General features: G+C 47.8%; 2 protein-coding genes and 1 long non-coding RNA gene across 7 annotated transcripts; 2 read left to right on the top strand and 1 right to left on the bottom strand.

The window, feature by feature from the left end:
* The first annotated feature begins 800 nt into the window (after positions 1-800).
* On the top strand, positions 801-4,055 carry LOC119365175 (hypoxanthine-guanine phosphoribosyltransferase-like). Its single transcript, XM_037630781.1, has 3 exons — positions 801-1,225; positions 3,128-3,292; positions 3,655-4,055. The coding sequence occupies exons 1-3, from the start codon at positions 917-919 to the stop codon at positions 3,766-3,768; spliced, it is 588 nt and encodes a 195-aa protein (XP_037486678.1). The 5' UTR covers positions 801-916; the 3' UTR covers positions 3,769-4,055.
* Positions 4,056-4,363: 308 nt separating this feature from the next.
* Positions 4,364-8,062, bottom strand: LOC119365193. 4 transcript variants are annotated; one of them, XR_005175386.1, is made up of 5 exons: positions 7,591-8,062; positions 7,245-7,495; positions 5,696-6,258; positions 5,419-5,622; positions 4,364-5,224 (listed from the first exon to the last, which is right to left on the bottom strand). It is a non-coding gene; the product is annotated as an uncharacterized LOC119365193 (long non-coding RNA). The 4 variants fall into 4 exon arrangements; XR_005175379.1 differs by adding an exon at positions 6,359-6,616 and having other exon boundaries at positions 5,419-6,258; XR_005175366.1 differs by having other exon boundaries at positions 5,419-6,258.
* Positions 8,063-8,175: 113 nt separating this feature from the next.
* LOC119365183 lies at positions 8,176-10,808 on the top strand. Of its 2 annotated transcripts, XR_005175365.1 has the most exons (5): positions 8,176-9,025; positions 9,768-9,914; positions 9,994-10,074; positions 10,159-10,513; positions 10,621-10,808. XR_005175365.1 is itself a non-coding variant. In XM_037630793.1 (4 exons), exons 1-4 carry the CDS (start codon positions 8,186-8,188, stop codon positions 10,342-10,344), a joined length of 1,254 nt encoding a protein of 417 aa, XP_037486690.1. In that variant the 5' UTR covers positions 8,176-8,185; the 3' UTR covers positions 10,345-10,639. The 2 variants fall into 2 exon arrangements, 1 of the variants encoding a protein (XP_037486690.1); XM_037630793.1 differs by having other exon boundaries at positions 10,159-10,639.
* The last annotated feature ends 2,277 nt before the right edge of the window (positions 10,809-13,085 follow it).

Below are 13,085 nucleotides of genomic sequence, written 5' to 3' on the forward strand. Positions count from 1 at the left end.
GTACAAGCATGAGGAGTTATTGTGTGTTAGGAGGGTTTGGCGGGTTGCACGTGTGCTCCTGGGGTCATGATTGGTGAGTAACCCAATTATGATCTGATTGTATAGGTTTTAGCCCGGTTTTCCGTAGATTAACCGGGCAATTCTCTTCTTCTTCTTAATTAATCAACGAGGTAATTTATTTTACCTTCCGTTTCGAAAAAAAATCTCTTGTTGTAACTCTTCTTCTATCAATGTAAAGATAAGCAGCTTGTTTGTGTATTCGCGAGAAAAAAAAAACAAATAAATGTCCCCACGAAGATGGTCGATCGTGCTTGTTACTGAGCCTGGCTGTGTGATTGCGGTATGCTGGCACTCTTCCTTTCACGTAAACGCACCCAGAAACACCACGCCGCCACCCGCGGACAGGGATCAGGTGACATGCACCTTTGCATGTCACCGTGTGACTTGCGACCTAAATTCATATTTAAACATTGTAAAAAAATCTGAAAAAAATCATGCATGTTCATAGCACATATTAAGATAATTCCTAAAAAATTCAGATCAAAATTCGAAACATACATCAAGAAGCAAAAAAGAGAAATCTGTTATGAATAGTTGCGAATGGTTCTCTATATGCTATTCACATATGAGTTTCTCTTTTTTGCTTCTTGATGTATGTTTCAAATTTTGATCTGAATTTTTTAGAAATTATCTTAATATGTGCTATGAACATGCATAATTTTTTTCAGATTTTTTTACAATATTTAAATATGTATTTTGACCGCAAGTCACACGGTGCAAAGGTGCATGTCACCTGATCCCTGTCCGCCGCCCGAGCCCAACCCTCGCCAAATCGCCAATAGCCCCCGCAAAGCTCCACCCGACCCACCACCTGCAAATCCTAACCCTAACGCTCCTGGCCATCACCGCGGCCGCCATGGTGAGCGAAGCCGCCAACGCCGGCATCGACCGCGTGCTGTGGACAGAGGCCGAGATCGCCACGCGGGTCGCCGAGGTCGCCTCGGAGCTCGCCGCCGACATCCGCCGGCTCGCGGAGCCGGCCGTCGTCGTGGGCGTCGCCACGGGGGCGTTCCTCTTCCTCGCTGACCTGGTGCGGCGCGTCGACGTGCCGCTCGCCGTCGACCTCGTGCGCGTCGAGTCGTATGGCGACGGCACCGAGTCCAGCGGCCGGCCCCGGGTCACCTCTGACCTCAAGGTCGACGTCGCCGGGAAGCACGTCGTGGTGGTTAGTGCGTCGAGCCTCACTTTTTTTCCACGTTTGTGTGGCCGCGACGTTCGTGTCCACCAGGCGTTATCTGCTTAGGCTCGTCCTTTTCTGTGATTGTTGCTTTAGCTGTGGTCCTATACAAGGTTTTGGGTCATGCACCGGCGAGAGCTGAGGAGTTTCCGCTACCCAAGCAAATAGAATCATAGAACTACAAAGAAGTGACGCTTTGTCCCTTGAATCACCTAGTAGTTTAATCTGGTTGTGTCATCTGAACTGGCGTGTCACATTGTTCGGCAGAATTGAATTTCTTGGTAGCTTACTAAATGCTGAATTTTAGTTGTACCAAACATGACTACATCCAAGGAATGAACGTTTGTTCCCTGGTCTTAGGCAGTGAATTCTCTCCCACATTGTTTATTGTGGTAGAGTTGAGCTTGTTGGGAGTTGACTAGATGCAGAATTTTAGTTATATAAACAATATCACTACATGACTGGGAAATCGAAGGAACAAACATTCGTTCCCTGGTCTTACGGAGTGAATGCTCTCCCTCCGTCGATCTGGAGAAGAAGCAACATGAGGAAGAGGCGGAAGGGGAGCTAATCATCCGGGTCTGGGGAATAGGAAATTTGAGTAAGAAGTGGTAGGAGGGGCTGGAGGACGTGATGAGCAACTCTGGCCACGGTGTTCTGGACTACAGCGAGATGGGGGTGGGGAGGAACTCATCACCACCGGATGGGTAATTCTAGCGACACCCTGTGGCGGTGATTACAGCCAGTGACTATGACTGGAGAGGAAGAAATGGGAGGTGGCAGCTAGGGTTCGGCCAGTAAGGCTGCAGCTGTACAGCGAACTCTGCACTTATAGTAGTTTCCTTACAAGAAGCCCTTTTTTCTGTATAAATAACTGGCAAGAACCTGGCTCCTTTTCTCAGTAATCTTTTAGTAACTTGAAATATTGACTGTTGGATGAAGCCAGTCAGACGGTAGCATTGTTTTTAAGGCGTCCCGCCTTGGACGCTTAGGCGACGCTTAGGCGATAAGGCGCCCCCCCAGCGCCTTACAAATATGCCCGCCTTAGGCGCTTAGGCGTCCGCCTTAGGCGCTTAGGCGTCGCCTAGGCGATAAGGCGCCCCCCCAGCGCCTTAGGTCGCCTTACCGCCTTAAAAACTATGGACGGTAGAGAGTTAGCAAATCCAAGCACTGTTGGCTTTTGGATATCGTGTCTTCACTAAACCTGATTCTGCTAAGATTCCCTGGATGAGCTTAAGCACAATGCATGATATGCACAAAACTGCATTTCTCTTTGTTCTAAAATCTTCCATAGTTCTCTTCTTTTTTCTTCTAAAAAATGAATTGACATTCCTTTTTTCTAATTTTTACGACTTACTTTATGACTTTTTTGCTTCAAGGTTATGGCAATACCTTCATGAAGTCCATTCGTAGCTACTCTAAACTGCAATACGAGATACTTAAAATACAAATATGCCGGATATATTTCACATTAGTTTTATGTAGCATAACCACACAGTTTTTGAATATGTTGTAGCTGTAATTTGTTTTTTCAATACGATGAAGTATGAGAATTAAATCTACATCTTGTACTTCATGCATATGAAGGACTAGAATATCATCAAAGAACTAGCCATGGACAGGGGTGCGTGGAAGTTAGCTATCCACGTGCCAGAACCATGACTTGATTTTGTGGTCTTGTGTGTTTCAACTCTAGCCTGCCCCAATTTGTTTGGGACTGAAAGGCTTTGTTCTTGTTGTTCTTGTTCATGGACATGTTACTCCAAATTTACTGTGTGTACCTAAGTGGTGCTGGTGGGTTGGGGGGGGGGGGTGTTATGTCCATTTGTTTTGACTGTGAGTCTGTTCTGGTGATTATCCATTCATTGATGATGGTTTTGCATCTTGCAGGTTGAAGATATTGTCGACACAGGGAATACTGTTTCCTGTCTCATTGCCCATTTACAAAAGAAAGGAGCACTGTCCATATCAGTTTGCACTTTCCTGGACAAACCAGCAAGGAGGACAGTCGATTTTCAGCTAGTGGGGGGTGGAAAATTTTACAGAGGCTTCGAGGTAGAAAGATCACCCCCTTTAACATTCTGCTATATGGCACAAAGCCAAACTTGGAACCTAAAGTCCTTAGAGGCTACTCCCTCTGTTCCTAAATGCTATAAGTCTTTCTAGACATTTCAAATGGACTACAACATACGGATGTACGTAGACATATTTTAGAGTGTAGATTCACTTATTTTGCTCCGTATGTAGTCACTTGTTGGAATCTCTAGAAAGACTTATATTTGGGAACGGAGGGAGTACTTTGTAACATCAATTATGATTTTAGTTTGCCTCCTCCATCTATAGCAAATCGTACTGACAAGCTATCCTACAGTATCAGTCCCTTAATTAATCGCCAAACTGTTTGTGTTCCTCTGCAGTGCCCCGACAGCTTTGTTGTTGGCTATGGTATGGATTATGCGGAGCTCTACCGCAACCTGCCTTATGTTGGAGTTCTCAAGCCTGAGATGTACAGTAAGAAAACTGACAACTAGGCCGGAGGCAGACAAGACTTGCAAACCCTTTTGCGAGAGCACATAAATTTTGAAGAAACACAAACATTTTGGTTTTTATATTTGTAGGCAAATTGTGCCTAATTTTGCACAAGACAAGTTCCTTTCTCCATTTGGGCTGAGGGTATTATTCTGTTCCTCTAAATAGCATAACAGGAAGCATTTTGCCCATATGCTGCAACCATTCACAGATCACAACTGGTCTGCTTGTAAGCTATATACTCGTCAAGTTCCTGACAAGAAAAAATAGAGATGTGTTTGTCCGAAAACTCAATTCTGAGCCCATGCTCAGATGCACCTGATATCATCACCCTTAATGTGCATGGGGATTTGGGCCTTTAGTAGTATTCTGGTGTGTATGTAGCTTGTATTCTAAAAGGAAAATAGAGTAGGACAGCAAATGGGTTCAGCGGCTCAGTAGTTTTGGCACGGTCCAGGAAAAGATTTGAGCCGGACTGAGCCGTGCAAGCCTGATTAGGCCCTAACGGTCACGTACCAAAGCAGACCCACCCTCCCTCCTCTTATAGCTCTATACACGTTGGCTTCCATTCATTCAAATTTTGAAACTGCAAGTTCAAAAAAAAAATATTGAAACTGCATTCAGTGCAACCCAAGTTCAATTTTCAAATTGAAACACTCACCCACTAAATGCAACAGTGTATCATCATTTACTTGCACTCTCACATATGCTTTCTAAGCCATGCATACACAAGCACTGCTAGAAAATCCTCAAATGCTAATGGAATCATACAAATATAAACCTCATCTTATTCTTTCCACCAATTGTCGCGCAGAGGCCTTGTGCAACTGTTACGCATGTGCTCCTCAACTCCACAATTCTTGCACTTCCCGAGTTTGTGAGGCTGCTTCGGGGCATCCCCGCGTTCAGGGCAAGTTGTTCTCTTGTTCCCTTGCCTTCGGCAGATCCTGCAGAATCCCGTCCGCTCGCTCAAACCCTCGCAAGGAGCCTTGTAACAGCTGTTTGTCAGCCTACCAGCTCCCCTCTGCCTTTGCCGCTGGCGCTAGTCCCTGCCATGCATTTACACCACCGGAGAATCCCAAACTATGCTTTTCAGTAGGACTACCATCTCCTATTGCGGCAACCTAGCCATTACCGGCATTCCTTCAGGCAGATTATGTTGCCTGCTGGTCTTCAAAATCGGGCTCATCCCTCTTCTCAGCCAAAGGAGCACAACTCAGCATTACTGCTTTCATTTCCTCAACATGCGATCAAACTCTTCCGCACTCTCATCACTCATTCTAACAATATCAATCGCTTGTAGGTCACTGTGGAGTGCCTACAAGTGAATGAATGGTTCACTGCCTCATTCTTCTGGTAATGGACCAGATGTCTGGGTAGTATATCCCCCGCGTCTTTTTTCCAACACTTAACAATGTGCTTATCCGGTATTTCAGCCAAATTCAATACGTCCATCACCTGCGCAATCAAAAACAGAGAGCCCGTGTAAGCTTTATCATTCAAGTGTTGGGTCATTTTCACATGTTAGTATGGGCAACAGCAAAATATGCGACATGACCATTAACCTGAGCACATGGCAGCAAAAATATTCCCATGTGTTCAAATTGTCCGTACTCGCACTCGTATTCAGTGCCGTCATCTTTTATTCTCACCTTGTAGACTACGCTACTCCACTTCTCCCGGTTGGTCGCATGGTTATATGTCGTCACATACTTCTTACCCTTATAGTCAATCTCAGTCACACTATATGCAGTTCTCTCAACAAGGAACTGACCAAACTACTAGAACATGTCTCGAGTATAAACCTTGATTGCATGCCTCTCGATCACAGGGTTTATACGCCGCACGGCTACACTCTGCACAAGGGGACAATTGTTAGGGCACTCTGAAACACCTGATCAAATGACAGAAGGGAAGACACTGACTTACAATCCTTGCTCCACTCTGCACAAGGAGACAATTGTTAGAGCACTCTGAAATACCTGATCAAATGACAGAGAAGGGAAGACACTGACTTAAAATCCTTGTTCTTTTCTCCTTGTAGCTCTCATCGCGTTCACGGTCAAACTGGAGCCATATGTACTGGCTCACAAACATGTGCACTGCAATGGCACGAGGCATATACGTTTTCAGCATATTATTAGCACTCTTGTTGTGTTGTGTGCTTGTCATTCTTGCACAGAGAACCCCCTTGATATAAGGCTTCACCCACTTGGTCCTGATTTCATATAACTCTATCATGTATGGGTGCTGTTTCAGATTATACTTTTCCATCAATATAGTCCAGGCATTTTCAATCTCGTCTACAGTGAGCATGTGGTTCACAACTTTCTGATGGCTAATGCACTTTCTCTCCCATCATGAGAGACATTGAGTGGTTATGTTTCTCACGATGCTCTGTTAAGAATCAACTGATGTCTGACACTCAGGAGCCTGATCAGCGTCGGACACTCACATCTGCAAGACCGGTTGTTCCCGACTTTAGGCTTTCGCTGCAAAGATAATCCAATATTAGACTACAACTGCACCCAATTCACCAGAACACACTGAAGAAGTTAGAAATTATGTGTAGTTTGGTATCGCATCACTCACTGAGCATTCACACATAATTTCCTACATTGATTTCTCCCTCTCCGCGTTCAATCTGCTTTTATAATATCTTATCCCGAATCCCACTTCCCACAAGTACAATTGTAGAAATTGTACGCCTTGCCGAGGGAGTCAAAGTTTGATCCCAGCTCAGGCTTGATCACACTTTTATTGGTTTCTCCACAAATTTCCGAATCACACCAGCACACTCATCCGGGAAGCGCAAGGGGTTCTATCAGGAGGGTGCTACCGAGCCTCAGCCTGCAAATACCAGGGTTTGCCAAACTTTACTCTAATTCGGTGATGATAATCATTTTTTCAGCCAAACACAACAAATGTCGGAGGTCTACATTATTACACTGCTTTACAACCTAATAATCTCACTTGTTTGAGTTTGACCCATATTGAACAAATGCATAGACTCACCAAAGGAATAAAAACTGAAACTTAGTTCAGGCCTTGTCACACTTTTTGTTGATTCCTCTGCTTATTTGCAAATCGACTATTCCAATCCATAGAAATCATTCTGGATGGACATGGCAATATGGCATCCGGTCGGGCGGTGCACTACCCAGCCTTAATCTCTGGGTTCAGAAATTAAACAAAAAATTCAGTTCGTTCTCTTGCTTTCTCTCTGGGTTTTGTTTGTGATTACCCTGGCAACACGCAGGTTGTCATTATTCATTCAGTAATGCAATAACATTTTCTTGGGGGTTGCAAAAAACGTACTGAATCCATGAAATTTCATGTTTCAAAGTGTTCGTTGCCTACATCACATCTACTACAATAGCCTATATCCTGTCTGAAACTTCCGACTAATCCACCATGTCCAACCAGGGATGCACACAATGGAAAATCCTACCAAAACCACGAAATCTTGTTTTCCTACCTTTTTGTGCAACCAGAGGGGCCTGGGGATTGACTCTGTCGGTGGACTGTGGACCTCGTCGGGGATGACTCCTGTCATCGCCGGACCCCAGCACGCGCAGCTTCGCTGCCGTCGCCGCGGATCTGCTGACCACAACCGGAGCAAGCATTGGAATCAGCAGGGGCCGTCGCTCCTACTCTGCCGCTCGCCAACAAATCAGAGGAACCGGATCTGGGTGTTCGTGGCTGTCCGCGAATTCCTGCAAGCGGAACCTATAAAAAAAGATGCCAATGGTGGCGGCCATTGACAGTCAGTTGGCATACAAGCTAGTCCCCTCGTAGATTTGCTCGGATCCAAAATCGCTTACCTGTCAATGGCATCAAGGAAGAAGTCCAATCCAACATCTTCCATGTCGCTCACGTAGCGGTTGCCGTCGACCAGCTATCGCCGCCGCAAGAAATACTCTTGCCGGTCGTCGCAGCGTGGTCTGGCGGCCGGGGGTGGTTGGGCGGCAAGGGTTTTTCAGAACGACCGAGACGCACGTGTGTCGCAAACGTGTGAGACGGACGGCTCAGTTTCTCGGCACCGGCCTGTTCCCCTTATCTGATCCATGAAACGCAAAAACACTAACGTCCTGGTCCACGGACCAGTTCACGCCCGCGCCTGCTCCGTCAAAAACGCACGCCCCTGGCCGACTGCTAGCGCACTGTTTCCTACCGTATTTCGCCTCGCTGCCTATTTTCTGCGATCCGCGCCTGACACGGCAGACCTCTTTTCATGGATCCCGAGCGCAGAATGGAAGGTGAAGATATCAGGCTCAGCTGGGCTCGGGCACCAATGTCTCCTTACTTTGTGTCTTAATATTGTGGTGAGAACAAAATGGTTTTCCAGAATCGTAGTGGGGTTTTCCAGAATAGAGACACGCAGGCCGTTAGAAACTTTGAATTGCTATTTCCTTTTTTATGGATATTTTTCTTGTGTGGAACATGAGGTTGAAGTGTCCCACTGGAGAAGTAGTGTGCCACTGCAATCCCCAGGTCCTCCTTTTCCTCGTTGTGGCCACAGCTCCGGCCATGGCGATGAGCTTCTTGTCCACCGCTAACACATCGTTCGTGCCCTTCCGCCGCCTCTCCCGCCACAAGCCCACCGCCGCCCCCTCGCTCCCATTCCCCATCAATCGCTGCCGCTCACCCTCCTGCTCCCTTCTCCCTTCCCAGCGCCGGCGCCTCTTCTCTTCCAAGACCCCCACCACCAACCTCCTCTCATCAATCACGGCCGCCTCGAGAACCCTGCTCTTCCTTCTCGTCGCCTCCATCCTCTCCCTCTCCGGCGTCCGGCGCCCCCTCCCGTCACTCGCCGCCCCTCCCCCACCCACGGAGCAACCGCAAGACGACACCAAGGGACAGCAAGAAGAAGAACCCGACCAAGGGGATCAGGAAGAGGAGGACGAGGCGGAGTGGTTTCGGAAGGAGGAGGAGGAGGTGGAGGCGGCCTGGATGCAGCCAAGCGACGACGAGGAGGAGGAAGAGGACGACGACGAGGTCCAGATGTACCTGGAGGTCCTGAGCGAGGACCCGGGCGACGTGGACGCGCTCAAGTGCGTGCTCTTCGCCAGGATGCGGCGCAAGGACTGGGGCGGCGCGCTGCGCTACGCGGCGCAGCTGCGGGAGGCCGAGCCCGGCGGGGTGGAGTGGCGGCTCATGGAGGCGCTGCTGCACGAGCTCAAGGGGGACATCGCCACCGCCGAGCGGCTCTTCCAGGAGGTCCTCGCGGAGAAGCCCCTCCTCGTCCGGGCTCTCCATGTGGGTACACACACGCACACGCTTTCTTTCTTACCCGCAGTCTGCTCTTGTTAATATTATAATGATTAGACTGGTCACACTCTATGAATGTTGGGTAGATTTTGGGAAATGAAATCAGTACTGGTAGGTAGGAGTTCAAGATAAAAGTAATTGTACCATGAGCATTGTTGCAAATCGCTGTAATTTTATTGTATGCCAATATCTCGATGCGAATTTGATTACAGTGCTAGAATTTCTCAAGGAAAAACACCGACTTAAATTTCTTATACTGTCTAATCTTTGATGGCTGGTACTAATAAGAAATTAAGCTCTACTTTTTGAATTGTTTGGCTTTTTGAATCCAAACAATTTAAAAAGTATATCTGCATTTAATTAAGAGGGAACCAAAACTAGGTCTTGCATTTTGTCAAAGGTCAAATGATTTTGTTTGTCTATACACTATAAGGAGGCTCTTCTTGTTTATGTATTGGATGACAGCTGATGTACACATAAATCCACGAGGGAAATAGAGCTGTGGTAGAATTCTTATGTGAGAAATGTTTGATACGAATTTGTATTTCAGGCCTTTGAAGCATGCACCGGGTCGTACTGCAATTTGCCATTCTGATTTTATAACAAGGACAGATTGCAAATTTGCAATTCTATCATCCATTAGTGAAACTTGCTTTTTACTCTAGTCCTTCCTGGCGTGGTATTTACAAACCTAGCTGATATTTCCTCTCAACATTTCCCATTTCTGCAGGGACTCGCATTGTGCATGCATAAAAGACTCGAAGGACCAACTGTTTTTGAGATGCTGGAGAAAGCTTTGCAACTCGTAGTATCCGAGGAAAGGGTCCCAGAAGAGCGCAACATAAAGCTTCTGATTGCACAGATGCATGTTGTCAAGGTAACAGATCATACCAAAGTCCTGAGAACACAGCATGTTTCTGATTTCTAATGGAATTCCCGCCTTCCTGGCACGGCAGGGTGACCTGGATGTTGCATCAGAGAAATTGAGAACTCTTATTAATGAGGATCCAAGGGACTTTCGGCCTCATCTTTGCCAGGTATTCCATGAACATTTGCAGGTTTGATATGTTCTCGGGCTCTCCTTCTGAAGTCTCCGTGTCCGCTGTGTTTCTTTGTTGCAGGGCATTGTATATGCACTTTTGGACAAAAAGGAAGAAGCAGACGAGCAATTTGATGTGTACAGAAGCCTTGTGCCGGACGAGTTCCCGGACAAGAGTTTTATCAATGATGTTATACTATTGGCCAAAGTGGAGTCAAAAGATCGGCTACAGAAGGACTTTAGATCAGAGTACCTATCTAAAAAGTGACACTTCAGGTTTTCCTATACCTGAACGGCTCTTCATACTTAGTGAGGTAGCTCCAGATAGTTGCGTATTTATGCGCATACAATGACACAAAGTGCAACATTGCTATAAGTGAGAATGCAGTATAATGAAGATAAGTGAAGGAGATGTGGATCTCCTGTAACCTAACCAGGTTCCTACAACTTTTAGCTCATGTGTTAATCCTCAAACGGTTGCCACACAACCATGAATTGCATATGGATGTGCACGAAATGCTTAAGACCTTCTAATTTCTGACAGAGACGCACCGTTTCGTTGACCTCTCTTCGTCTTAAATGGAGGCTAATTCTGGAACGAGCGCCTCCGCTCCCTCGTCTCGATGATGAGAGCTGAAGCACTGATGGGTACGAGAACCGTAATGCTTGTAAATGTCTTCCTTTTGTGCGGGAATACTAGTTAAAGTCATTCGGCTGGTAAATTTGGCTCAACTTTGTGCTATATGGAACTTATGCATTTTTGCTGTAAGAATAGGCATGGGAACAAAAAGGGAAATCGTGTTTAGAAAAATGGAAACAGTTGATCGAACAGTAAATTAGCAACAACTAATTAAGCAGATGAGATACGTCATACATCACCGCAATGCCTAATGGAGCATTTTTTTGACAGTATGCCATACAGTGCCTTTTGGTTTTGCTTACCGAGATGTTGTATGAAAAGAGAAAAAAACTACTCCATTTATCGAAAAAGGCTTCGCCCCCACTTTATATATACATTTTTGCTAGAACTCATCTAGATGAGATTTAATTTGGTCTCATTCACCTTTTATAGCCATTGGATGTGGTGCTATAAGATGCGTGTGTGCTGACGTGGGTTGTATCCGTTCTTGTTTTCCAGGTGAATGAGACCAAATTACGTCTCATCTAGATGAGTTCTAGGTACTCCCTTATATATAAATCAAAGATCACCAATAACCCGGTACAATGCATGCCATCAGAACACACGCACACATCCAAGACAGGATACATAGGCACTAAGCGCATCAATACCACCCCTAGCACTATATGAGCCACCGGGGGGCCTCAACCGTGAACACGCCACCGTGAAGAGAAGAAGCTACATACGACGCACCGTGGGCTCCAAGCCGATGCCTATAGGAAGGCTACGACACCGAAGCGCCGCCACCGCCCGACCCAAGAATTAGAGTTTCCCTCGGAGCAACACGACATGCAGTAAGAGCCGCGACGACGCCTTTAAAAAAGGAACGAGCTTCGCCGCCGCCGGTCCGTCCGAAAATAGAACATGTTTTCACCCCGGCTAATATTCACCGCCACTGAACGTCACACCTTGGCTACCACGCCGCCCACACGGCCATGGCCACCAGGCAGCACCAAGCCACGGGCTTTGCCCATGAGCACCGCGACACCACCACCAGGGCCATCGCCCCGACATCCAGGACCATGACGCCACCTCACCCGTCACTCACCGCTACCCCAACCAAAGATGGGAGTGGAAAGGAACCGCCTTTCACACCCCTAAGCTATCCCCAGCGTCGAGACCCAATAGGCCGGCCAAAACTGGCCACCATCGACCCGTCCTGCCGCCGGGCGCGAGACGAGCTCGGTCCTGCCGCCAGACGCGAGACGAGCCAGGTCATGCTGCCAGGCGCGAGACGAGTTCGGTTCTGCTGCCGGGCGCGGGACGAGTCCAGTCCTGCTGCCGGGTGCGGGACAAGCTCGGACCCGCTGCCGTGCACGAGACGGGCGATGGGCCGCAGCTAGGAGAGGGCCAACCCTCCGATGAAGGTAGTGCCCGAACGAGGTAGAAAGGAATCGAAGGTCGACAAGGACGCTCATCGACAGACAGACGCCGAAGAAGTCCAGCCGTCGTCGTGAAACGACCCAGATCACCGCCATGGGCCACCACCACGCCATGGCAGCCCACGTCCACGTCGGGACCCCGAGGGGCAGCCCCGAGTCATTTTGTCGGAACTACCGCCGTATCAAAAAGCCTGGCACGGACAGTTTGAACTTGGGTCGGCTCGTTCACGAAAGACGACGCGCGTTTGTGTATGCGTATTCAGTACCGTCACAAACATGTTCAAGCATCACACGGTCCGCCACAAACATGTTCGGGCATCACCACGGTCCGAGGCAGGACGTGTCGTGGCAAAACATCTGATATGGAGCAAGGCATAAACCATTTGATACGGCACAACAGATCTTCTGGATTGCTATGTCAAATGGCTCATCCAGGTCGATAACAAGTGGCAAGACCACTATACCACGGCTCATTGTCATTCACCTACTATATTAACTTCAGTCCCGGTCATAGCACAGACCCATAGTCATTCTCCTCCAGCCCCTTTCTTCTGTCAGCACCACTCCAATCATAGCCTCCTCGCGCTTCAAAGCTCTCTGGGATGTACTGTCACCGGAGCAGACGAAGGACATTGCCGGGTCCTCTCCAGGCGCGCTCCAAAGCTCTCTTGGACGTATTGTCGCAGGAGCAGACGAAGGACATCGCCGGCTCCCCCCTCGGCCGCTCTCCGTCGCCATGACCACGAAGCCGGCACGTGTGCACGGGCGCCACCAGCAGCGAGTAAGAATAGTGCATGGTAGGTCACCGCCGCTATGGTCCCAGAAAGGCCACCGCTCCTCCCCTCCGTCGAAGCTTGGTGGGCTAAATATGTGTATTTTTGTTGATGGCATTTAAAAAAAACAGTGAAACAGGCCTTTGGGTCAATGGGGTTCACCCTGGCCCTCCTA

This window comes from Triticum dicoccoides, chromosome 1A (assembly GCF_002162155.2).
Source record: "Triticum dicoccoides isolate Atlit2015 ecotype Zavitan chromosome 1A, WEW_v2.0, whole genome shotgun sequence".
Taxonomy (NCBI): domain Eukaryota; kingdom Viridiplantae; phylum Streptophyta; class Magnoliopsida; order Poales; family Poaceae; genus Triticum; species Triticum dicoccoides.

Excerpts from the sequence above, each read along its gene's own strand:
- LOC119365175 (XM_037630781.1), top strand. The coding sequence starts at position 917 with ATGGTGAGCGAAGCCGCCAACGCCGGCATCGACCGCGTGCTGTGGACA. Across the intron at positions 1,226-3,127 it reads CCGGGAAGCACGTCGTGGTG|GTTGAAGATATTGTCGACAC; the intron begins GTTAGTGCGTCG and ends TGCATCTTGCAG. Across the intron at positions 3,293-3,654 it reads AATTTTACAGAGGCTTCGAG|TGCCCCGACAGCTTTGTTGT; the intron begins GTAGAAAGATCA and ends GTTCCTCTGCAG.
- LOC119365183 (XM_037630793.1), top strand. The coding sequence starts at position 8,186 with ATGGATATTTTTCTTGTGTGGAACATGAGGTTGAAGTGTCCCACTGGA. Across the intron at positions 9,026-9,767 it reads TCCTCGTCCGGGCTCTCCAT|GGACTCGCATTGTGCATGCA; the intron begins GTGGGTACACAC and ends CCATTTCTGCAG. Across the intron at positions 10,075-10,158 it reads TTCGGCCTCATCTTTGCCAG|GGCATTGTATATGCACTTTT; the intron begins GTATTCCATGAA and ends TCTTTGTTGCAG.